The sequence below is a fragment of the Phyllobates terribilis genome, unplaced genomic scaffold, assembly GCF_046119375.1.
Source record: "Phyllobates terribilis strain yellow unplaced genomic scaffold, ASM4611937v1 Scaffold_7__3_contigs__length_470593459, whole genome shotgun sequence".
Lineage (NCBI taxonomy): Eukaryota > Metazoa > Chordata > Amphibia > Anura > Dendrobatidae > Phyllobates > Phyllobates terribilis.
Window position 1 is genome coordinate 45,157,030 of NW_027362767.1, and position 26,114 is coordinate 45,183,143.

The 26,114-nt window shown below is 44.0% G+C and overlaps 1 protein-coding gene across 1 annotated transcript; it reads right to left on the bottom strand.

Annotated features, from left to right (window-relative positions):
* Positions 1-278: 278 nt before the first annotated feature.
* On the bottom strand, positions 279-17,007 carry PTGDR (prostaglandin D2 receptor). Its single transcript, XM_073638476.1, has 2 exons — positions 16,082-17,007; positions 279-2,231 (listed from the first exon to the last, which is right to left on the bottom strand). Exons 1-2 carry the CDS (start codon positions 16,889-16,891, stop codon positions 2,010-2,012), a joined length of 1,032 nt encoding a protein of 343 aa, XP_073494577.1. The 5' UTR covers positions 16,892-17,007; the 3' UTR covers positions 279-2,009.
* Between the last annotated feature and the right edge of the window lie 9,107 nt (positions 17,008-26,114).

Here is a 26,114-nt window from a genome sequence, read left to right on the forward strand (position 1 = left end):
TCAAAGACTAACCATCACTTCCAAACAGAAAACTGATGTGTACAAGTGCTTACTAAAAGTAGCCATCTCCATATATAACTAACAAATAAAGCTGCACTCTGTAATGCTATAGCATGCAAACATGAAATATATGAAATCTGAATTGCATCACTGCTCTAAAAAATAGGAAAAAACAAAGATACTTAGAGCATAAACTGTCTAAATTATGTGCTAAGTATCTTCGTTTTTTTCTGTTTTCTAGAGCAGTAATGCAATTCAGATTTCATATATTTCATGTTTGCATGCTATAGCGCTACAGAGTGCTACTTTATTAGTTAGATATTTTTATTTAAATACATATACTTAGGGCATAAAATAATCTTCTTAAAAAATGTGGTGCTTAGGGTTTGTGCACGTTAACTATTTGCTGCGTTTTTTGTCACTTTTTTCCCCTGTAGTTTTGTCACAAAAGCTGAATTTCCCAGTCCCAGCAAAGTGAATGAGATTCCCGAAGTCCCATGCACATGCTGCAGATTTGGAGCACTTTTCAGCATGTCAATTCTTTTTGCTTTCTAATGAATGGGGGGAAAAGCACAGCAAAAACGCAGATATTTTATGCTTTGTGTTTCCTACAACACTTCACTATTTGCAGTACAAATGTCTGCAGCAAATACTTAATGCATGCACATACCCTTACAGTCTCCTTGTCATTGCTATGAGTTGGACTATGTTCACATTACGTTTGGGCCTTACGTTTGTGGCTTTCTTGGGGCTACTGTTTCCATCCCTGAAAAATAGAATTTGGAGTCGTTCCCTCTAATGAAGAACAAAACTCTAGAGAAGGGCAAAAGTGCGCACAATAGGGCAGTACCGTTTGGGAGAGAGACCACAGAGGTGATGGTTGCGCTCACCTGGTGGTGTTGCGTGAAGCCACAACACCTGTCTAAGCATGGATATCCAATGCTGCTGCCCTGTATCTGGAGAAGATGTCTTCCAGATATGTATTTTCAAAAATTGAAAAAAATCATATTACGCTTGGTGAACTGTGGGGAATGAGGAGCCTTGGAGTTCCAAATAAGGTTCTTATTGATTCCCATGCATTTTGGCGCTAGATCGGTGCCTTTATCAAGGTAGAAAAAAACAAATGACATTTGTTTTATCTTGAAAAAGGCACCAGGTCGACGCCAAAACATGTTGTAATCAATAAAAACCTTACTTGGAACTCCAAGGCTCCTCATTCCCCGCAGTACATCAAGCCTAACGTGATTTTCTCCGTTTTGCCAAATTCCTTATAATGAGTCAGAGTCACTTTCTGATTGGATTACCTGGCCTCTGCTTCAAGTCTTTCATAGAAGGGCACAAAAGTGTGATAGAGCGTACTTTTTTGACCACCTAAAGAAACAAACTCTACCAGAAAGGAGGCCATAAGTGACTCTGATTCATTATACTGAGTGGTACCGCCATGGGTCCTGGCCGAATCCCATTATTCAGGATTTTAGACGGAAGCCTTTACGGAGCCAGAAACATAACCCAAATGTGTTGTAATTTTTTGAGAAGCTGCACAAGTGAAGGGAACAGTCTGATATATCTCTGGAATCTTCCATCTATTTTGCCTCTGCCACGACCTTCCCTTCAATTATCCCCCCCATAAAAGATCTGATATTATGACCCGGACTCCTATTTATATACATTATATACAATATGTAAACTTCCTCTGTATTTCCGATTCTCATTTTTGCTATCCAGTCAATCACAGTTTTCTTATTTCCCGCTGAGTCTTCTTTTGACTGTTCCATTACATTCCGGAGCTCGACCAGATGGAGCTTCGTGGACTAATGTGCAATAGGTCTCACAAATAAAGAATTCATAATATCCTTAAAGCATTCATTACTTTTCAGTAGATTTATACATTGTAAATATATTAATGAACCAAGTGCATCCTCGGCAGGGAACAGCTTCACCCCCAAACGTTTCTATTGTCAACTGCCAAAATTTTGGCAACAGCAAGAAATTGTACTGAAGTCTCAAGATCACAATTCGCTCTTGGTGCTCTCGTCGAGTAATTGGCTCTGGGTGGTGTTTGTGTTGTGAAACCAGCTGCACAAACTGTGCACATGGGTGTGAAATTTTGATGTCCTGCAGATGATAAAAAGCCAAGGATCCACTATGGAATTCATCGAGAGAAACCTCAAGACGATAAGATCGGCGTATTCATTTTTCTCTTTTGTGAAAGCTCCAATGTAGACTCGGAACTGGGAAAAAAAAACAAGGGTTAATGGGGCTTTTCATCTCAATTTTTTTTTTATAACATACTTAAAATATGTATAATTCAATTTTTGATGGAATTTATACAGGAGCCCTTAAAATAAAATAGAGTTTTTTTTCCCCATCAATTAAATTCACTTTATTTTGGTTTTATCGATCCCTTATAGGACAGGTATGTAAAATCCTACAATATCTGACTGCAATGTCAGCAGCGGTGCCTTTCACCTCCTGATGTGTAATGCTTCAGTTCCCCTGTGGGGGCGCTGTAGGAGAACTGAGCACTTGCTGCAATGTTCCACTGATCACTAAAGTTCCTAGAAACTTTAGGTTGCAATCAGGTGCGGACACTTCTAACAAAAAGAAATGACCCAAAATGGACAACACCTTAGGTTGTTGTATAGGATGCCCAAGGAAACAGGCAGTAATAGGTTATTCTAAGCATAAGTATAAATAATATTTGAAGAAATTAGGCCTACTAATCATTTAAGCTCATGTCGTGGCGTCTTCCAACTACATAGACTTTTGTGGGCGAAAAGGAACCCAACTGCCCCTATTTGTAGGGTCGGTGGGTCATTTTGGGTGAAGCAGAAGCCGCTGTTGACTGATGCAGTAATTCCACTCTCGACGCTCGATTCCGCAGGACTGACGGACAGATTATATTACCCAGCTCCGCACTGTATACTTTATGGCCGTCTTCTAGGAGCAAGAAGAATAGATGTGCAGCTGCCAATACGTGAGGCTGCCGCCTTATTCCAAGGAAAGCAGAATCTGCTGCAAGATGTTTGATCAGGCTCCGATAACATGTTTGTAAAACAGGAATTTCCCAAGGTAATTAAGTTACTCAGTTTCAGGTAGGAGAAAGGTGAAGAGATAGTGACACAAAGCGCCAATAGAGGTGCAGCCAAATAATCGGCACTGCTGATCGCCAATTAATGGGGCCGCGTATCGGGGCGTCTTGCCAAGGTTAATATGCCATTATTGATCGTCTGTTTGGGTTCCCATGAATTTCTGTGCAGCTCTATCTTGTTTGTCCTAGTTTAGCTTTCCACTATATTGGCTGGCAAGTTTTTGCACAAATTTAGGTGACATGTTACCTCTGCAACTGAGGAATCCTTTACAATCGGCTGATCGCCTCCGATCCAGCAGCTAAAACTTCCTGTGGCTGCTCCACATTTCTCCTGCGGTGGCCACTGCTGGACAAATGTGGTATTACATGATGGCCATTTAAATAAATGAGTGACTAGTTAAAGGGGTTGTGCCTTTGACAAAAGTTAAAAATGGGCTCAGAGTCATATAAAAAAAAACATATTTACCTTCTGGACCCCAACACTCTTTGGTTACTGCTGTTGTTGCCGCCTTCTGGGGTGGTGAGGGACTCAGGGGACCACTGCAGCCATTCAATGGCCACTGATTATATACAGAGGTCATATTTTGTAAGAGCCGGGAAAAAGAGATTGTTTTTCCTGCTCAGAAGGAATGTGACCGCTGCAGTTGATCATTGGCTGCATCAGTCACTGGACACCCTCATTCCCCTGTTAGAAGAGGAAACCAAAACAGTGCTCCGCCTGCAGTTCAGAGGAGCAGAAAAATAAGGTCTGGTTCCAGCCCTTCTACCTACTGATTATTGTCCGGACTTTTATTTTGGAGTGACTGATCAGGAGAAGAACAACGTTTTTATAAAAGAATGTGCGATCAGAAATGACTTATTGTTTACAACTTGTTTATTATGTAAGAAAAAAAACCCGAAATCTTGCAAAAATCTTACTGACCACTAGGGCGCAAACTAGAGTCCTAATTCCACTTCTGCACAGCAGTTTTCAGCAGTTTTATTATCATCATTGGCAGGATTACATTGTCAGATAACACCTCTATATACAGCATGTACCATTAACAATAGATGATGTCACAGCTCACCTCTTCTTCCTCCTGTACAATGACTGATAATGCCTCTATATACAGTAGATAACACAAGATCCTTCATTCACAATAGATGTCACAGCTCACCTCCTCCTCCACCTGTACAATGACTAATAACACCTCTATATACAGTAGATAACACAGGATCCACTATTCACAATAGGTGATGTCACAGCTCACCTCCTCTACAATGACTAATAACACCTCTATATACAGCATGCACCATTCACAATAGATGTCACAGCTCACCTCTTCTTCCTCCTGTACACTGTGTTCCAAATTATTATGCAAATAATATTTTCTCAGATTTTCCCAAATTACCTATATGAATTGCAGTCATTGTAATTTTCCAGTCAAATAACTATTAGAGTACAATTGTAAGGTTTTTGTACAAACTGCCTATGATAACAGTATATTTTTAAAAAAATAAAACACTCAAACTGCACTCAAAATGCATGTTCCAAATTATTATGCACAGCAGAGTTTTCAACCTTTTCATTTTAATAAAGAACAAAAAAATGGTCATTTTTGAAATTATAAGCATTAGCAGGTTATTACAAACTGAAATCAAACAGTTTTCAACTCAAAACATTATTCTAGGTGATGTTACATTTGCACATAGGACCCCTTGTTCGAAAGGAGCTTCTGAACTCTCTCGTCCATTGAATTTGTCAGGTTTTGGATGGTTTCTGCTTCAATTGTTTTGCATGAGGACAGAATACCCTCCCAGAGCTGTTGCTTAGATGTGAACTGCCTCCTGCCATCATAGACACTCCTTTTGATGATGCTCCAGAGGTTCTCAATGGGGTTGAGGTCAGGGGAGCATGGGGGCCACACCATAAGTTTGTCCCCTTTTATGCCCATAGCAGCCAGAGATGCAGATGTGTTATGTGCAGCATGAGACGGGGCATTATCATGCATGAAATAATCTCGATGGTCCAGATGGATGGAGTGGAGGATGGCTGGTTGATGGACACCCCATGCAAACACGGCTACGGCGCCAACAAGGAGGAGGTGGAGTAATGTTTTGGGCTGGAATCATTGGGAGAGAGATTGTCGGCCCTTTTAGGATCCCTGAAGGGGTAAAGATGAACTCCATAATGTATGTTGAGGTTCTCAAACAGCACTTCCTTCCATGGTTCAAGAAGAAGAACCGTGTATTCTGCAGCAAGATCATTTTCATGCATGATAATGCCCCGTCTCATGCTGCACATAACACATCTGCATCTCTGGCTGCTATGGGCATAAAAGGGGACAAACTTATGGTGTGGCCCCCATGCTCCCCTGACCTCAACCCCATTGAGAACCTCTGGAGCATCATCAAAAGGAGTGTGTATGATGGCAGGAGGCAGTTCACATCTAAGCAACAGCTCTCGGAGGGTATTCTGTCCTCATGCAAAACAATTGAAGCAGAAACCATCCAAAACCTGACAAATTCAATGGACGAGAGAGTTCAGAAGCTCCTTTCGAACAAGGGGTCCTATGTGAAAATGTAACATCACCTAGAATAAAGTTTTGAGTTGAAAACTGTTTGATTTCAGTTTGTAATAACCTGCTAATGCTTATAATTTCAAAAATGACCATTTTTTTGTTCTTTATTAAAATGAAAAGGTTGAAAACTCTGCTGTGCATAATAATTTGGAACATGCATTTTGAGTGCAGTTTGAGTATTTTATTTTTTTAAAAATATACTGTTATCATAGGCAGTTTGTACAAAAACCTTTCAATTGTACTCTAATAGTTATTTGACTGGAAAATTACAATGACTGCAATTCATATAGGTAATTTGGTAAAATCTGAGAAAATATTATTTGCATAATAATTTGGAACACAGTGAACAATGACTGATAACGCCTCTATATACAGTAGATAACACAGGATCCACCATTCACAATAGGTGATGTCACAGCTCACCTCCTCCTCCTCCTTTACAATGACTGATAACTCCTCTATATACAGAAAAATAACACAGGATCCACCATTCACAATAGGTGATGTCACAGCTCACCTCCTCCTCCTCCTTTACAATGACTGATAACTCCTCTATATACAGAAAAATAACACAGGATCCACCATTCACAATAGGAGATGTCACAGCTCACCTCCTCCCTCTTCCTTCACAATGATTATAGGACGTAGGAATCTAATATTAGGACTGGTGAGATTTTTTTATGTATTGATATGAAAAGTAAAAAAAAAAATAATAATTTACATACAACAAAATTTTTTACGATCTCTGCAGTCTCTTCCCACCGTTATTTATTGACAAGGCCGCATCGGTGACATCCTGACGACGTCAAATGACCACTGCAGTCAATCACTGGGCTCAGCGGTCATGCTGAGGCAGACGGCTGCAGTGGTCACGTGTTTTAGACCCACTATTGAGGACCTTTGACCTTTTTTTTTGCCTGGGAACAATTTTTTTTCCTGGGAATGAAGTCCGTGGCCGTAATTCACTTTAAAAAGTTTGTAAAAACTCTAATAGAAGTAACTTTATTTTGGCTTCGAGCCCCAGAGACATCCAGAGGAATCCATATGATCTTGTCATGTGTTATGCCGCTGCCACCGTGGCTTACACGGCTCATCTACTAGCTTTATTTTTCTTTATTTTTTATTTAATTTATTTTTTATTTCCAAATTTGCTCTGATGGTAAAACCGCAGGCGAGGGTGAAGTCACATTGTACTTTCCAGGGAGGGAGTTTCTGTGGTTGGAGACGGCTTTCACAATAGATTTTTACAGTAAGTGGACAAAAAATAGTTATTTTTGTGAAGAAGGTTCTGCTGAGCCAGCACGGACAGGGTTAATAGCGTGGCCGAATTAAAGCTCTGAGAATGTGGGGAAATTCTATCCAGATTATATTAAAGGGGCTGCATCATTTTGGGAACTAATGCATTGAATTCCTGTCTGGGAAACTCATTAATGAGTCTGGATCCCCTAAAGGATAGTGACAGATGATGAGCTCCAGAGCGCCCCTTTATCCATGTAAGGAGAATGTAAAGTTGTCAGAGCCTTAACTTTATTTTTAAAGGGTCTTGTATTATAAGGGACTCATGCATAGAGGTAAAATTAGAGCTGGGTGTATACTAGAACTTTACAGAAGAGGAAGTGAGCTGTGATACCATCTATTGTGAATGGTGGATTGTGTGTTATCTACTGTATATAGAGGTGTTATCAGTCATTGTACAGGAAGGGGAGGAAGTGAGCTGTGATATAATCTATTGTGAATGGTATATCCTGTGTTCTCTACTGTATATAGAGGTGTTATCAGTCATTGTATGGGAGGAGGAGGTGAGCTGTGACATCACCTATTGTGAATGGAGGATCCTGTGTTATCAGTCATTGTACAGGAGGATGAGGTGAGCTGTGACATCACCTATTGTGAATGGTGGATCCTGTGTTATCTACTGTATATAGAGGTGTTAGTCATTGTACAGGTGGAGGAGGAGGTGAGCTATGACATCACCTATTGTGAATGGTGGATCCTGTGTTATCTACTGTATATAGAGGTGTTAGTCATTGTACAGGTGGAGGAGGAGGTGAGCTGTGACATCACCTATTGTGAATGGTGGATCCTGTGTTATCTACTGTATATAGAGGTGTTAGTCATTGTACAGGTGGAGGATGAGGTGAGCTGTGACATCGCCTATTGTGAATGGTGGATCCTGTGTTATCTACTGTATATAGAGGTGTTAGTCATTGTACAGGTGGAGGAGGAGGTGAGCTATGACATCACCTATTGTGAATGGTGGATCCTGTGTTATCTACTGTATATAGAGGTGTTTTCAGTCATTGTACAGGAAGGGGAGGAAGTGAGTTGTGATATAATCTATTCTGAATGGTATATCCTGTGTTCTCTACTGTATATAGAGGTGTTATCAGTCATTGTACAGGAGGAGGAGGTGAGTTGTGACATCAGCTATTGTAAATGGTGGATCCTGTGTTATCTACTGTATATAGAGGTGTTTTCAGTCATTGTACAGGAGGTGGAGGAGGTGAGCTGTGACATCACTTATTGTGAATGGTGGATCCTGTGTTATCTGCTGCATTTAGAGGAGCTACCTTCCATTGTAATCTTGTCTGTGATGATAATGAGACTGCTGAAAAGTGTTCTTTCCAGAACTGGCAGAGCTAGAAGTGTGCGTCGCCTAGAGGCAGTGTGAAACTTGCAAGATTTTAGGGTGGTATTGTTGTGTGTGTATACAGTATATATATATATAGAGAGAGAGAGAGAAAAAAAAAAGAATTAACAAAGCATCCATTATGGGGTAATCCTGCACAATCCTGGACATTGGGAGGAATGTGATTGCCCATAATTAAGCCTAACCTAAGGCTCCGACCATGGCTGAGAAAAACTCGTATATCCGGTGCTGAAGACCCCCGGACCTGATCGGGCTCCTCTTAGTCTGCTCCGTCCTTTCCTGTACCTGAAGCAGCTGTAATGTATGACCCTCTCCTCTCCTGGGGATGCGGGGGCCCTTTTGTTTCTTGCTAAGTATCTTGGGCATAATGGGGAGGTAAGGGGCAGTGGGGTAAGTTTAAATCTCCAGCATGTCCCCCAATTATTCAGGTTTCTACTAGTATTAGTCTTTTCATATGGCCAAAGGGACCTGTAGGGCTGAGGTATGAGTGCGACCCCTGCACCCATTATAGTTACGCCCCTTAAAGAAGACAATGGTCTCTTTTAGGAGGGCCGATTGGACGTTGCAGCAGGATGCAGATCCCTCGTAATAATGCAGGAGATCCCAAACCCTATAAACTGCGGTTATTGTCCTCATTAGCAGCATTGATGCTTTAGGATTCCCCAGAAGAGTCCTCCCTATAATCAGTAATCCCAATCTGCGAGTGCATACACCGCTTATAGGGGAGGCATTAACAGAGCGGATGCTGTTAGTGGATTAGCCGAGGGTCCGGCGCGGACGTGTCCAGCAGATCTGAAGTTCCGGATGGAAAATTTGCTAATTTATAAGGTAATTTACTGAATCATCGAGTTATCAAGATTCCATTATCTCGAGACTTTTATGGTTTTCCGGACATTTCCTGCAATGTATTAGATACCAATATGTACAAAAAAATAGTCTGTTACTGTTACACCGACAGGAAACTACAACTCCCAACATCCACTGGACATGAGCATAATGCAATTCTCTCATACTCTACATATATAACACTACAACTCCCAGCATGACATTGCTATTCTACAAGAAGCAATATTGTAACTCTGACTTAAAGGGGGTCCCAGTTTTGGCTTTTCTCACCCTCCCTGAGTCCAGTGCTGAGTCTCAGCCGCTGATCTCGGTGTCTGTTGTTTGCAGCAACAATCAATGATTGGCTGCAGCGCTGTTTACCATGCTAATTTAAAATGCACAGTGTTATTTTGGCTTTAGATTGACATTGACCACTTTGGACTTCCTTTCTTGGTTCAAGGTTCCTCATGCAATTGGGACCACCAGCGATCCTCTATATTCTGTAGGGAACTTAGTAACATTCGATTTTCCTGCAGCGCCCCCCATAGGTACAGAGAAGTATTACACCGCCCTCATTAAAATCTGTATTCTGCACATGTAATGTAAAGACGAGCCGTGTACTCCAGGATTTTTTGGTGCCGCTTTCCACTATGGGGGCTGAATACGAGACCCCCTCAATCATCGAACCATTTCCTAATAAGGATTGAAAAAACATTGTTTCCAAACCAGACCCCCCTAATTAGGACACATTGCAGGACACATCACCCGTGTAACCACATCTATCAAAGCTGTTGGGAAAACCATCATTTGCATATTCCAAAAAAAAGTTGTGGCAAGATTTCCATGGAAATGCTGGAAGGGTTATTAATAAGCAAAGTCATCAAAATAGCCCAGATTATTATCCAGATGGCTCCAATTACACCGAGGGTCTGCATTCTTAATAGCAGACCCTCCGTGCAACCTCAGCCACGAGGGGCGGAAGGTGATGAAAGCTGCAGAGGGCAGATAGGAAGGGGTTAAATCTGCAGATCTGGTTCCTCTGGATTTCTCGTGTAGAATTTCACATAATCTGCAAGGACCTGCCTGTATAAAGCAGCGTCACTTTATTATCATAATGACTTCTTTTTCTTAAATGACGAGTGTCTAAAGTGCTGCTTTATCCAACTTTTCTTTTTTTTCCAAAAATTTTCTTTTTTCACGTTATCAGGACTAAAAAAAACCAAACAATTATGGCAATTGAGTTTCATTAAAAATCTTGCACCATTAGCTTTCTTTGGCCGCTGTGTTGCACAGTCTATCGCTTGCAGCAGAATGAGTTAACTGAGAATCCTTCAGTGAGCTGGTTCTTATGCTCCACTGAGAGAGTTTAACGCTCCTCTCAGCTGATTTATGACCACAGACCACATTAACGTTGAATATAAGGAAAACAAACTGCCTGTAAAAGCAAAATAATGCAAAATTTTTAGGAAATCCAGTTGCAAAAATGATTTTTTTAGTCCCGAATACATGCATTTAAGTAAAAAAAAAAACAATTAAATGCAATAGATTAAAAAAAATAAATAAATAAAAACACGTTGTCTTCAAAGGGGGATATTGATTTCTAAAATACTAAGATGGTGTTTGGGGTTAGTAGAGGTCAGGGGGTGTACTGTAAAGAGCTTTATTGATTAGCTTGAAGAGGAGAGCAGCTACAAATAGTGTATACTCCTCTGCATTAAATTCAGCACATATTCTCCTCCATTCATGATGTATTGGCCGATCCTGGGTACGGCAGTTTGGCACTGAGCTGCAGTACCCAGGACTGGCCACTACACATTGTACGGCGCTATGGTGCTTGGCTCTAGTCACTGTTAGATCTGGCCACCACCAGAGCTGGAAAAAAGCTAATGGATGGGGGTGTAGGGGTTGGACCCCCATGATCTGATATTGAATATCTATCGTTAGGATTGATCCTCAGTATTATATGCCTGGACAAACCCCTTTAAATGGTTATTCCAAATGTTAAAAGTTCACACCTATCTACAAGATAATTTTATTATAATGGGGGTCTGAATGCTGAGACCCCCACCAATCCCAAAAATGGGGCTTTAAATTCTCAGCTGGAATGTCGTAGTCTATAGGACTGGTAGGGAAGCAGTCCCACAGACCATGACTGGAGCGGTGGCACGGCTCCACTCTGATGAGGCATTCTCTATATCAATGGAGGGCAGATAGTCGGACCCCCCATGATCACAAAGTTATCCCTTATCATGTGGACAGGTGATAACTTTTAGTAATAGCGATAGCCCCTAATTCCATGCTTGGTATAAGGGCAGGTACAGCTACTGCTGCCTGGTTCTAGAATTTGTAGCAAACTGAACCCCCTGATTTGATGATTTGAGCTCAGGGGACCCTACACTTCCTGAGAGCCCTAATGAAAAAAAATCCAATCTGCATGTTGCAAAAAAAAAAGTAATCATGATATATTTAGATACTAATAATGTATTGTTGACAGCTCCCACATCCATAAAAACCAAGAGTGAAGTATCTGATCAGTATATAGTTAGTATAACTTGCATTTTATTCACTGAAATCCCTGGTACTTGTATGCATGAGTCCAGTGGGTGGTCCTAACCTCTGTGCATGAGTCTAGTGGGAGGTCATAACATCTGTGCATGAGTCCAGTGGGCGGTCCTAACCTCTGTGCATGAGTCTAGTGGGAGGTCATAACATCTGTGCATGAGTCCAGTGGGCGGTCCTAATCTCTGTGCTTGAGTCTAGTGGGCGGTCCTAACCTCTGCGCTTGAGTCTAGTGGGCGGTCCTAACCTCTGCGCATGAGTCTAGTGAGCGGTCCTAACCTCTGCGCATGAGTCTAGTGGGCGGTCCTAACCTCTGTGCATGAGTCTAGTGGGCTGTCCTAACCTCTGTGCATGAGTCTAGTGGGCGGTCCTAACCTTTGTGCATGAGTCCAGTGGGTGGTCCTAACCTCTGTGCATGAGTCTAGTGGGCGGTCCTAACCTCTGTGCATGAGTCTAGTGGGCGGTCCTAACCTCTGACAATGAGTCTAGTGGGCGGTCCTAACCTCTGTGTACAAGTCTAGTGGGCGGTCCTAACCTCTGTGCACGAGTCTAGTTGGCGGTTATAACCTCTGTGCATGAGTCTAGTTGGTGGTCCTAACCTCTGTGCATGAGTCTAGTTGGCAGTTATAACCTCTGTGCATGACTCTAGTGGGTGGTCCTAACTGCTGTACATGAGTCTATTGGGCAGTCCTAACCTCTGTGCATGAGCCTAGTGGGCGGTCCAAACCTCTGTGCATGAGTCTAGTGGGTGGTCCTAACCTCTGTGCATGAGTCTAGTGGGCGGTCCTAACCTCTGTGCATGAGTCTAGTGGGCGGTCCTAACCTCTGTGCATGAGTCTAGTGGGCGGTCCTAACCTCTGTGCATGAGTCTAGTGGGCGGTCCTAACCTCTGTGCATGAGTCTAGTGGGCGGTCCTAACCTCTGTGCATGAGTCTAGTGGGCGGTCCTAACCTCTGTGCATGAGTCTAGTGGGCGGTCCTAACCTCTGTGCATGCGTCTAGTGGGCGGTCCTAACCTTTGTGCATGAGTCCAGTGGGCGGTCCTAACCTCTGACAATGAGTCTAGTGGGCGGTCCTAACCTCTGTGTACAAGTCTAGTGGGCGGTCCTAACCTTTGTGCATGAGTCCAGTGGGTGGTCCTAACCTCTGACAATGAGTCTAGTGGGCGGTCCTAACCTCTGTGTACAAGTCTAGTGGGCGGTCCTAACCTTTGTGCATGAGTCTAGTGGGCGGTCCTAACCTCTGTGCATGCGTCTAGTGGGCGGTCCTAACCTTTGTGCATGAGTATAGTGGCCGGTCCTAACCTCTGACAATGAGTCTAGTGGGCGGTCCTAACCTCTGACAATGAATCTAGTGGGCGGTCCTAACCTCTGTGCATGAGTCTAGTTGGCAGTTATAACCTCTGTGCATGAGTCTAGTGGGCAGTCCTAACCTCTGTGCATGAGCCTAGTGGGCGGTCCTAACCTCTGTGTATGAGTCTAGTGGGCAGTCCAAACCTCTGTGCATGAGTCTAGTGGGTGGTCCTAACCTCTGTGCATGAGTCTAGTGGGGCAGTCCTAACCTCTGTGCATGAGTCTAGTGGGCGGTCGTAACCTCTGTGCATGAGTCTAGTGGGCGGTCGTAACCTCTGTGCATGAGTCTAGTGGGCGGTCCTAACCTCTGTGCATGAGTCTAGTGGGCGGTCCTAACCTCTGTGCATGCGTCTAGTGGGCGGTCCTAACCTCTGTGCATGCGTCTAGTGGGCGGTCCTAACCTCTGTGCATGAGTCTAGTGGGCGGTCCTAACATCTGTGCATGAGTTTAGTGGGCGGTCCTAACCTCTGTGCATGAGTCTAGTGGGTGGTCCTAACCCAAATATCATTCTGCACAGCTCCTCTTTCTTTATACCCTGCTGTCCACAGATCGTGCACGTGACAGGTCCCCTTTAATAATAATTACTCCATATAGGCTACAGAGCATCCAGGATGTCCTCTAATTACATGGGAAGTCCACTGAAGTCTATGATGTTTGCCATCGGATTAATCACAATGGTCGCTATTTGTTCATGCTCTTTAGATAAGTGAACGAATATATTAAATATTATTATGATATCATATTTAACCAGATGTGTTTTACAGACACCCCTTATACTTCTTGCTAAACTTTCCATGTAGCCCACTGCAAAGTCCATCCATAGGACTACTGCAGCCCCCAATAAGATAATCACTGAAAGGCTGAAATGGCCGTTCAGATCTTTTTAAAGGGAACCTGTCCCATTGTATATACAGTCCGATCTGTGGTACAAAGGAGACGCTGAGCAGAATGATATACAGATTTGCTGGGAAAAATTCAGTAAATGTAATACTCTCCTGACCCTCACATGTCCTCTTCAGTCTGGTCACCAGTGTGGTTCTCACTGGGCCATCTTTACAGTCTTCTGGTGTCCGGCACCTATGGCATCTCCTGCACTGATAGAACATCTGTTATATATTCTGCATCACACAATGTCAGAATATCACGGCTGTGTCAGCGAAGAAGACGCCAAATATACTTGGTCACCAGGAGATGCCACAGATCGGCTAGTGAAGACCTCACCGGTGACTGGACCGAAGAAGACTTTGCCTGAACAGGTGAAAGCTGGGTTAGTATGATTTTTATTTTAATGTGTATTATAGTTTTTATTAAAACTTTTTAATGTCATTTTTACTCTTTTTCTTCCATATGTTTATCTCTGGGGTCTGGAGAGACTAAAAAGCAGAATAATGTACATTCACTGAGCAGCATGGTGGCTCACTGGTTAGCATGGTGGCTCAGTGGTTAGCACTGCAGCCTTGTAGCACTGGGGTCCTGGGTTCAAATCCCACCAAGGACAACATCTGCAAGGAGTTTGTATGTTCTCCCCGTGTTTTCGTGGGTTTCCTCCGGGTTCTCCCGTTTTCTCCCACACTCCAAAGACATACTGATAGGGAATGTAGACTGTGAGCCCCAATGGGGACAGCGATGGTAATGATTGTAAAGTGCTGTGGAATATGATAGAGCTACGTAAACAATGCAAAATAATGAATAATAATCCAATTCGCATTGAATAAATTTGATGTAGATATATATTTATGTATGTAAAATTAGTATTTTGCTGAAATTTTATGTAAGGCTTGGACTGGCCGACAGCGAGACAGGTGAATTCCCAGGTGGACCCCCCCCCCCTTTTCCCTTACATGAAAAGTAATTGGCACAGTAAATTCAATGCAACATGTACAAACACCGGAAGCATCTCATCATTCGCTTACCAAACGCCCCAGTTTATTATTATATAGAGGAAGAAGGAAATTTGTGGAAAAGGGTCACAAAATAATCCATGTAGCTGAACATTGAACGCACAGAATAAATGTCACTGGTGCTTCCCAGTCTGACCCTGTACTGTGTGAGTGTGTATGTATGTATGCATATATATATATATATATATACACACACATTTATATATATATATATATATATATATATACACACACATTTATATATATATATATATATACACACACATTTATATGGAGGAGAACAACAGCCACATAACAGCTGTGATACATTGAATTTTTGGAACTTTCCCTGGTAATAGCTCAGTTTCAGGCAGCCACTTGTCCAATATGTTCTCAAAGGCTGAGAGATTGCAGATGCAGCATATATTAGTGCATCGCTCAGAGAGAGGTGCCTGGTGCACATTTTGCCTCTTCTATTTTACCCCAATACTTAGTTGAGTGATCTTGGGAGTTTCTCATATCAGAAACTATTGCAACCAACCAACTCCTCGTGTATATCTGTGTCTTAGAAAAAAACACTGGGATTGGGATTGTCTCAAATGGTTATTTTGGTTGGTTCTTCTCCCCATGTAGACTGCGTTGTCCCCAGGCAAATATCATCCAAGGGTTGAAGATAAAGATACATTTGCATTAGAATAGAACCCTCAGTTTAAAGTGTTTTTTTGTTTGGGAACTTTGGGACTGTGACTATATGGATAGTGGTATGGATGAGCCACCTACACAGACACTTGACACAATGTCTATATACAGTGCAGACACCATCTCCAGGGGCATTATTATAGGGGTGCACTTTATACCAAGGTCCTGGAACCAAATGGCGAATGCCAGTGGCATAAATGGCTCAGGATGGTTGGGAGCCATCAGAGATATAATTGGATCATCCCATGATTTAGATTAGAAAACAGGATTTTGTTGTCCCTGTTGGTTACACATCTTGAGCCCCTTTTTAAAGCTTTACCCTTCTTTGACTTAAAACCAGAAAATTCTAAACTTCGTTCAAGGTCAGGAAACCACGTGGATGGCACAATCAATATTTTGCAGTGAAACCACAGCGAAAACTTGCACAACTATTTGCACACACATTTGGCAGGAGCGGATACGTACTGTTAAAGGAAGGGAGCAAACCGAAAAAAGGATTGTCATCACTGCCAAGAGGATGAGGTGGTCTAGCTCCTCCATGCCGGACTGCTTAACTAATTCGACCTTGGGTCCCAGTTTGATGGAATTCCTCTGGTTCTGGATTTGGTACATCTGGTAAAGGCGTCTCATGGTGCCCACGTTGCAGATTATGATGGCTACAACCAGCAGTCCCATAACTGTTCCATACAGTAGAGAATATGCCAGGACCTTCGGCTCCGAGTTCTCGGCAGTCATCTGTATGAAGCACCACGTCCCCGGACAATACTGTTCAAATTTCCCAATGCCAAAGAACGGCATCGCACAAAAGACAGCGCTGAAGACGTATACTATCACCGGGACCAGCAAAGCAAATTTTTTGGTGATGTGGATGTGGTAAAAGAATGGATTTGCCAAAGCGATCCAACAGTCCAGAGCCATGGCCAGAAGAATGAGCATGGGGGCCAAGCCGAAAAAAATCATGAAGAAGCTGAAGACTTCACATAGAGTTCGATTCTCGACCATCTCCACCAGGGTTTGGTTTTTGGAGTAAGCAGCAGACACCATGGGGCTCACCAAACATTTTCCCATCAGGTTGGTCACGGTTAGACCGGTAACCAAGATGTAAAATACGGAGGTTTTTTTCCTTGAGCGTAACTTGTGTTGCCATAAGATGAAGATGGCGATGAAATTTCCTAATAGACCGGCAGAAAATAGCAAAGTGCTGGGTATCACCGAATAATCCCCTTGGATGGCACGACTATTGGAGCAGGGGTAAAGCTCATCGTGAAGACTCATTATGAGGATAAAACTTATGCAGAAGGCAGAAGCCAACGTCTGCAATATCTGAATTACTCACCGGTCTGAAACTTGCTTTTCTTCAAGTGTGCGGTTCAGCTCCCAGGATATCTAAAAGAGGTGGGGAGAAGCAATTGACATGTAAAATAAAGAAGGCATGAGCAAGGCGTATCCAACTCTGTGAACTCGGTTGGCTTCAGTTCAGAGCCTGCAAAGAGGAAGCGTTGTAAATCTAACCAGACGTGTTTTAATGAGCGCTCAGAAAACCATAATATTGGATCACGATGTTGCCGACCCAACTGGGAGGCTGTGATTGTTCTGCCGCAGATTATGCTTCATTCTGACTGCTGGAGGTGCACAGTGCACTATAGGGCAGGTGCAATATCAGCCCCATAAATAAGTATCGAATCACCCCCACGCTTCTGCTAAGACATAGTGCTGCATAAATGGGGGTGCACTGATATATCTGGGGAAGGTCTGTGGCTCGGTGGCTATCACTTGCTTCACATCCCTGACTTTTACGAACAAGCTCTCATGTGTACCAGAGGACTAACATAATTTCCAGACATTATAAAACTTTTATCCTGCATTTTTCACCAATTTTCCCCTCTGCAGGCTCTAGCTCTAATTTTCAGTTGTCTCTAAGCTGGTTGGAGAAGACTAGCTTCTAATATGTCTCCTATACACAGAACACACAGGCATAAGGGATTCCTGCTCTCCTGTCTCTATGGTAGCACATGTCCACAAGCAGAAGCAGCATGGAGGACAATATACAGTGCCTACAAGTAGTATTCAACCCCCTGCAGATTTAGCTGGTTGACACATGCGGAATTAACTTGGCATTGTGACATTTGTACTGTAGATCAGCCTGGAAGTGGGAAATGCACTGCAGCAAATATTGTTTTTGTTGTTTTTTTTTTTTTTTTAAAACGTTAAAAGTTAATTCAGAGTGTCATTTATTATTCAACCCCTCAAACTACAAGAATTCTGTTTGGTCCCCCTAAAGTATTAAGAAGTAGTTCAGGCACCAAGAATAATGAGCTTCACATGTGTGGATTAAAGATCTCTTTTGCCAACCTTTTCTGACTATTTAAGACCCTCCCCAAACTTGTGAACAGCACTCAGACATGGTCAACATGGGAAAGACAAAGGAGCATTCCAAGGCCATCAGAGACAAGATCGTGGAGGGTCACAAGGCTGGCAAGGGGTACAAAACCCTTTCCAAGGAGTTGGGCCTACCTGTCTCCACTGTTGGGAGCATCATCTGTAAGTGGAAGGCTTATGGAACTACTGTTAGCCTTCCACGGCCTGGACAGCCTTTGAAAGTGTCCTCCCGTGCCGAGGCCAGGCTTGTCCGAAGAGTCAAGGCTAACCCAAGGACAACAAGGAAGGAGCTCCGGGAAGATCTCATGGCAGTGGGGACATTGGTTTCAGACAATACCATAAGTAACGTACTCCACCGCAATGGTCTCCGTTCCAGACGAGCCCGTAAGGTACCTTTACTTTCAAAGCGTCATGTCAAGGCTCGTCTACAGTTTGCTCATGATCACTTGGAGGACTCTGAGACAGACTGGTTCAAGGTTCTATGGTCTGATGAGACCAAGATCGAGATCTTTGGTGCCAACCACACACGTGACGTTTGGAGACTGGATGGCACTGCATACGACCCCAAGAATACCATCCCTACAGTCAAGCATGGTGGTGGCAGCATCATGCTGTGGGGCTGTTTCTCAGCCAAGGGGCCTGGCCATCTGGTCCGCATCCATGGGAAGATGGATAGCACGGCCTACCTGGAGATTTTGGCCAAGAACATCCGCTCCTCCATCAAGGATCTTAAGATGGGTCGTAATTTCATCTTCCAACAAGACAACGACCCAAAGCACACAGCCAAGAAAACCAAGGCCTGGTTCAAGAGGGAAAAAGTCAAGGTGTTGGAGTGGCCTAGTCAGTCTCCTGACCTTAACCCAATTGAAAACTTGTGGAAGGAGCTCAAGAATAAACTCCACATGAGACACCCAAAGAACCTAGATAACGTGGAGAAGATCTGCATGGAGGAGTGGGCCAAGATAACTCCACAGACCTGTGCCGGCCTGATCAGGTCTTATAAAAGACGATTATTAGCTGTAATTGCAAACAAGGGTTATTCCACAAAATATTAAACATAGGGGTTGTATAATAATTGACCCACACTTTTATGTTTAAAATTTAATAAAATTCAACTGAGCAACATAACTTTTTGGTTTGTAAGATTTATGCTTCTGTTCATAAAACCTACTCTCGTTTGCAGTTTGAAGGCTCTAACTTATTTGTATCTTATCAAACCAGCTAAATCTGCAGGGGGTTGAATACTACTTGTAGGCACTGTACCTTACTGAGCAGTGCAGCTGTGAATCCAGCATGGGTGAGAAAAAAAAACACTTACTAGAAAGTTATAGCATATGTATGGGCGTCTGTCTCTCTCTCTCTTGCAAAAACAAAAGCAAAAAAATCATCAGCTCACCATGAAGTTAAAGCAAATGCGTAATTAATTTTGAGAAAGGTGCACGGATATAGCGGGGTCGGTATTCCTGACTGCAAAAGCAGAAATAGATATAGAAAATCCAGCCTAAAAGGAAAAATAGTATATGTTTTTTAATGAATTTACATAAATAGATTTTTTATATATATATAAGTGCTTAAAGACAAAAAAAACTGGATACCACAAAACCTAGCAGAAGCAGCATGGAGGGTATTATACAGTCCTGAGCAGTGCAGTTGTGAATCTAGCGTGGGTGAGAAAAAACACTTACTAGAAAGTTTTAGCACATGTGTATAGGTGTTTGCCTCTATCTACTGCAGCTGTAATCTGATCCTTCAGTGAGCTAGCAGTCACTGTTGCATCACCAAGAATTGAACTGTTTTTCAAGAGGGATGAGAAAGAGAGTAACTCATAAGTGGAGAAAGAAGCCTATTTCTTTGATATGATATATTACAATGTTTCTTATAATAACGTGTATTATTTGTATTATTAATTTATGCAGAGTTTGTTGAAACGTCAACAACCATTTAAATTTACACCAAGGTGTCATCTTTCCTTCCTCACCCTGAAAACATACAGATCTCTGAAATTAGCCCTTATGTGTGATTCTGAGATGAGCCACCGTCAACAGGAACCCATATGAGAGATGGCAATCTCTGCAGCGCTGCAAAATATCATGGCACAAGTGGAAATAACGTACGTCTAGAAGTTACTGAAATGATTTCTCCAAGTTGGATCAATCTGATAAAGGATAAGAATTCAAATTCCTTTCTGCTGACCTGAAGCCATCAAAAGATTATACCTCGTATAGATGTCTACAAAGAGAGCCTTCAAATGTTCTACGCCTTAAAGGGAACCTGTCACCACTCTGGAGTTATCAGACCTCTGCTATGGCCATACAGGGGATAGAAAAGTAAATCTATACATACCTGTATGGCCCATAGCAGAGGTCTGATTGCAGAGAAAAGCGCTTTAATCAATTCTATTTTGTACAGGCTTGGCGCCAAGCAATCCCCACCTATGTGCTTATTATTCCCCTAAATCCCTGCCTATAATACCTGGATGCCAAGCCTGTATAAAATAAAATTGATTAAAGCGCTTTTCTCTGCAATCAGACCTCTACTATGGGCCATACAGGTATGTATAGATTCACTTATCTGACCTCTGCTATGGCCATACAGGGTATAGAAAACTCCAAAGTGGTGACAGATTCCCTTTAATGTCCTCCAATCTGCCCAAAACACTGCGCAGATGTAATTATATATCAGTAAACCGCTGTTTTCTGGGTTTGATCATGTAAATCTGGCTAAATGTAGACACCACTAGAGGGAGCTCACAGTGTATAGATTTGTATAACTAGTATTTAACTAGTATAAATCTGTATGAACTGAACTCCTCCTTGTGATGGCTATATAAATCTGTATATAGTGAGCCCCCCTAGTGGTGGCTGTATAAATCTGTATGTAGTGAGCTCCCCCTAGTGGTGGCTGTATAAATCTGTATATAGTGAGCCCCCCTAGTGGTGGCTATATAAATCTGTATGTAGTGAGCTCCCTCTAGTGATGGCTGTATAAATCTGTATGTAGTGAGCTCCCTCTAGTGGTGGCTATATAAATCTGTATATAGTGAGCTCCCCCTAGTGGTGACTGTATAAATCTGTATATAGTGAGCTCCCCTAGTGGTGGCTATATAAATCTGTATGTAGTGAGCTCCCCCCTAGTGGTGACTGTATAAATCTGTATGAACTGAACTCCTCCTAGTGGTGGCTATATAAATCTGTATATAGTGAGCCCCCCTAGTGGTGGCTATATAAATCTGTATATAGTGAGCTCCCCTAGTGGTGGCTATATAAATCTGTATGTAGTGAGCTCCCCCTAGTGGTGGCTATATAATCTGTATGTAGAGGGTCCTCCCTCATGGTGGCTATATAAATCTGCATGTAGCGAGCTCCCCCTAGTGGTGGCTATATAAATATGCATGCAGTGAGCTCCCTCTAGTGGTGTCTGTATAAATCTGTACGTAGCGAGTTACCCCTAGTGGTAGCTGTATAAATCTGTATATACTGTGCTCTTTTTAGTGATGGCCGTAAAAAATCAGTATGTAGTGAGCTTACCCTAGTGGTGGCTGTAGAAATCTGGATCCAGTGGGCTCCCCCTAGTGGTGTGTCTATAAATTTGTCTGTAGTGAGTTCCCTCTAGTGGTGGCTGTATAAATCTGTATGTGGTGAGTTCCCTCTAGTGGTGGCTGTATAAATCTGTATGTAGTGAGCTCCCCCTAATGGTGGCAGTATGAATTTGTCTGTAGTGAGCTCCCTCTAGTGGTGGATGTATACGTCACTATGCAGTGAGCCACCCCCTCCAAGTAAGGGCTGTAGAAATCTGTATCTAGTGAGCGCACCCTAATGTTGTCTGTATAAATTATTTATTATTATAGCGCCATTAATTCCATGGCGCTTTACATGTGAATCAGTATGTAGTGAGCTCCCCTAGCAGTGGCTGTAAAAAGCTGTATACAGTGAGCTTCCCCTAGTGGTATCTGTATTAATCTGTATTAGCACCATCCTGAACTTGGGTACACCTTGACGTTGGTGGGATGGCTTCTACACTTTTCTTTTTATCAAAAACAGTGTTTACTATGTACTAGTGTTGAGCGAGCATGCTCGACACTGCTCGGTACTCGCCCGAGCATCTCACTACTCGGGATGTTCGGCGAGCACCGAGCATTTCCGGGTTACTCGGGCGGGAGCTCGGCTCTCCGCCCTGCATGTTTGGCGCTCTTTACAGAGCCAATGAACATGCAGGGATTGCCAGCCAGTCACTGTAATGCCGCAGCCATGTTGGTTGTGGGCATTACATTGATTGGCTGGCCGCACAGCGTCACCTCGAGTATTTAAAACCGGGCGCCGCCATCTTGGACACAGTCGCTCCGGATCAGACAGTGTAGGGAGAGTGCTGCTGAGCTAGGGAGAGATATAAACTGCGAAATAGTTAGTGTAGGGTCTGTAAAGGCTGCCAGATCAAACAAACAGTCCTTCTCAGGACTAATATCCATCCCAGATATCAGGCAGGCAGGCTGTATAGAAGACGCAGTGGTTAAACCAGCAAACGCTGCATTACAGTCCTGTGTGCTCCTGCTGCTCAAATTGCTGGACTTAGCCCCAGGTCTCAGGGGCCAGGAAAAATCCTTTTTTTTTCATCTAAATCCTCTTTTTTTTTTTTTTTCCCCCTCAGTCAGACTGTACAAATAACCGTCTTAGTAACCTTTTGGTATCCCCCCCCCCCCCCAAAAAAAAAAAAATGAGTGTGTCTGTGAGTGTTCAGACACAAATATATCTGTTTAAAAGAGTCTGGTTTCGGCCAGATAACTAGAACTGTGGTTTTGCAGTTCCACCGTTCAAATCTCTGTATTATCCACTTTTTTGCCTTTTTTCCATAAAAAAAACAGTTTGAGTGTCTCGCTGACTGTTCAGACACAAATATATCTATTTAAAAAAGTCTGGTGTAGGCCAGAAAAATAGAACTGTGGTTTTCCTCTTCCACGGTTCTAATCTCCTTTCTTTTGCCATTGATAGTGCGAGTGTAAGCTATTTTACTTCATTTACAATGGGCAAGGCGCGTGGCAAGGGACGTGGAACTGGACGTTCTGGTGATGGTGCCTGCAGAGGACGGGGCCGTGGCCAAGGTGAAAATGTGCCACAACCAACAGTCACATCTTCTCGCTCCCACTTCTTGACCGAATTACTAGGGAAGCACAGAACAACACCACTATTGCGAACTGATCAGTGTGAACAGGTTATTAATTGGATAGCAGATAATACTTCCAGTCACCTGGGCACCACCACCTCTGGTCTGTCTTCCACACGGTCAAGTGTTAGTAGCCATGAGTCTCGACCGCATACTCCTCCTCACCCTGATGCTCCTTCATCCCACCATGCCGAGTGTCGTCAGACAGCAACTGATCCCACAGTTGGACACTCTGAAGAGCTGTTCACTGGTCCATTTCCATATTTGTGCCCCTCGCCTGCTTCACTTGAAGTGGTGGAAGAGGAGATTCCATGTAGCGGTGACCAAATATTTGAACAGCCACGGCCACAGGAAGGCATCGCTGGCAATTTGTCACAAGAGGTGGACGATGACGAGACACAATTGCCACGAAGTGAGGAGGAGGACCGTGGTGCGGAAGTGGAAGAGGAGGAGGTGGTGGATGATCTAGTAACTGCCCCAACGTGGCAGGAGGACACGCAGAGCGAGGCCAGCAGCACACAGGGGGAGGGAGGCAGAGTACCCCAACAGGCAGGAAGAAGCAGTGTGGTGGCCGCAGACAGAAGGCGGGCAACCGCTCCCCGTAACACCAACACGAGGGACGTTGCCAGTACAACCGGTAGGTCTTCCAGAGTCAGGAATTTTTTTAAAGACTCTGCTGATAACCCCAAAAAGGCCATTTGAACCACCTGCCAGGCCAGCATCAGCAGGGGAGACAAAAGTACCAGCCTGACCACCACCAGCATGATCAGGCACATGTCAGCAAAGCACCCAACTTTGTGGGGCGAACCCCAGGGTCCACAGCCAGTGTCAGCGGGTGTCACCACTGCTTCTTCCGCTGTTGTGCGTGTAAGAGAACCCCCTGTCCATACTGCATGCAAAGATGCCCCCTCCTCTCAGTCTTCACTTGTTATGGCAGTTTCTCAAGAAACAGCATCAATGTCCATGTTCATGTCCCACCGCAGCGTTCAATTGTCCATATCCCAGACCTTTGAACGAAAGCGCAAATTTGCAGCCAACGCCCCACAGGCCACAGTCCTAAATTCGCACATTTCATGACTGCTTGCGTTGGAAATGCTGATTTTTAGGCTGGTGGAGACGGAATCTTTCCGCAACCTTATGGCGGTGGCCGTCTCTCGGTACTCGGTCCCCAGCCGACATTATTTTGCCCGGTGTGCTATCCCCGCACTACACAAGCACGTGTCCCAAAACATCTGCCATGCCCTCAACAACACAGTTACTGGGAGAGTCCACCTGACAACGGACACGTGGACAAGTGCTTGTGGCCAGGGACGGTACATCTCCCTGACGGCACACTGGGTAAACATAGTGGAAGCCGGGACCCAGTCGGACCTTGGGACATACTCCCCACACCGAGGATTGCGGGCCTTATGTCAGTCAGAGTTGCCCCCACAGTGTACAGCTCCTGTGCATCATCCCCCTCCTTCTCCTCATTTTCAGCCTCCATCTCCGATATCACCACATCAGTTACAAGCTGGAAGCACTGCAGTACTGCCTCAGCCAAGCGGCAACAGGCTGTGCTGAAACTCATAAGCTTAGGTGATAAACCTCACACTGCTTGTGAGTTGTGGACAGCTGTGAAAGAGCAGGCAGATCTGTGGCTGAGACCGCTGAACCTACATCCAGGAATGGTCGTGTGTGACAATGGCTGTAATCTGGTGGCGGCTCTGAGGCGAGGCGAGATCACACACGTACCATGCCTGGCTCATGTGCTTAACCTCGTGGTTCAGTGGTTTCTTAAATCGTACCCCGAGTTGCCAGATCTGCTCGTCAAAGTATGCCACCTGTCAGCTCATTTTCGGAAGTCGGCTACAGCTTCCGGCTACAGCATACTCGGATCATACTTGATCCGAGTATGATGAGATGGATCAAGAAGCCGTAGCGGGCGATTACACACAGCCCAGCTTGTTCTCATCCCAATGTGCATTGGGGGACAATGAGGGAGAGGAGGAGGAGGAGGAAGAACAGAATCTGGTATCTTGCGCTGTAGACGGTAGTACCTGTACAACTGTCATACCGTCGGTTCAGCGTGGGTGGCCTGAGGACAGGGGGAGGAGGAGGAGAGCATGGTCAGTCGTCATCTTGGTGAGGACACGGAAGTCTTGTCCGTTACCAGTCTGGCACACATGGCTGACTTTGTTACGCTGCCTTAACCGTGACCCTCGCGTTGTCAAAATGTTGGGTGACAGTCATTACTGGTTGGTGACACTTTTAGACCCCCGCTACAAGGAGAACTTTCACTCTCTTATTCCTGAGGTGGAGAGGTCTACAAAAATGGGGCAGTACCAGAAGGCCCTTGCTGCAGAACTGTTAAAAAAAAAAAATTCCCATCTGAACACGCTAGCGGCAGAGGTCACAGTTCATTGCCCAACCAAGGCGTACAGGCGAGAGAGACGCAACTCCAATCCAGCAGAGGCAGGGGAACACTGTCAACGTTCTGGGACAGTTTTCTGAGACCCGCCCAGCTTACAGGCCCTGAGGCGCGGGGTACTCTCACAAGGAGTGGAAAGTTTCAAAAGATGGTGAGGGAGTACCTTGCCGACCGTACCAGCGTCCTCCGTGATTCCTCTGTGCCTTTTAATTATTGGGTATCCAAGCTGGACACTTGGAATGAACTCGCTCTGTACGCCTTGGAGGTCCTGGCCTGCCCTGCCGCTAGCGTGTTATCGGAGCGTGTTTTTAGTGCCGCTGGGGGGAATTATAACTGATGAGCGCACTCGCCTGTCAACTGACAATGCTGACAAGCTGACCCTTATCAAAATGAACTTCTCATCACCACCAAATGACAGCAGAGTAACAAAGTCAAATCCACTGTGTTATTTCGGGAGGTGTATTCCCATGCACCACTTCCCACCCACACATGGGTATATGCTTCCTCATTTCGGCTGTTTTTTGCTCTTCTCCTTATCCTCAGCCTCCACCA

Coding starts and splice junctions, on each gene's coding strand:
- PTGDR (XM_073638476.1), bottom strand. CDS start 16,891: ATGAGTCTTCACGATGAGCTTTACCCCTGCTCCAATAGTCGTGCCATC. Junction 2,232..16,081: donor TTTGCTCCCTTCCTTTAACA/GTACGTATCCGC, acceptor TTTTTTTCCCAG/TTCCGAGTCTACATTGGAGC.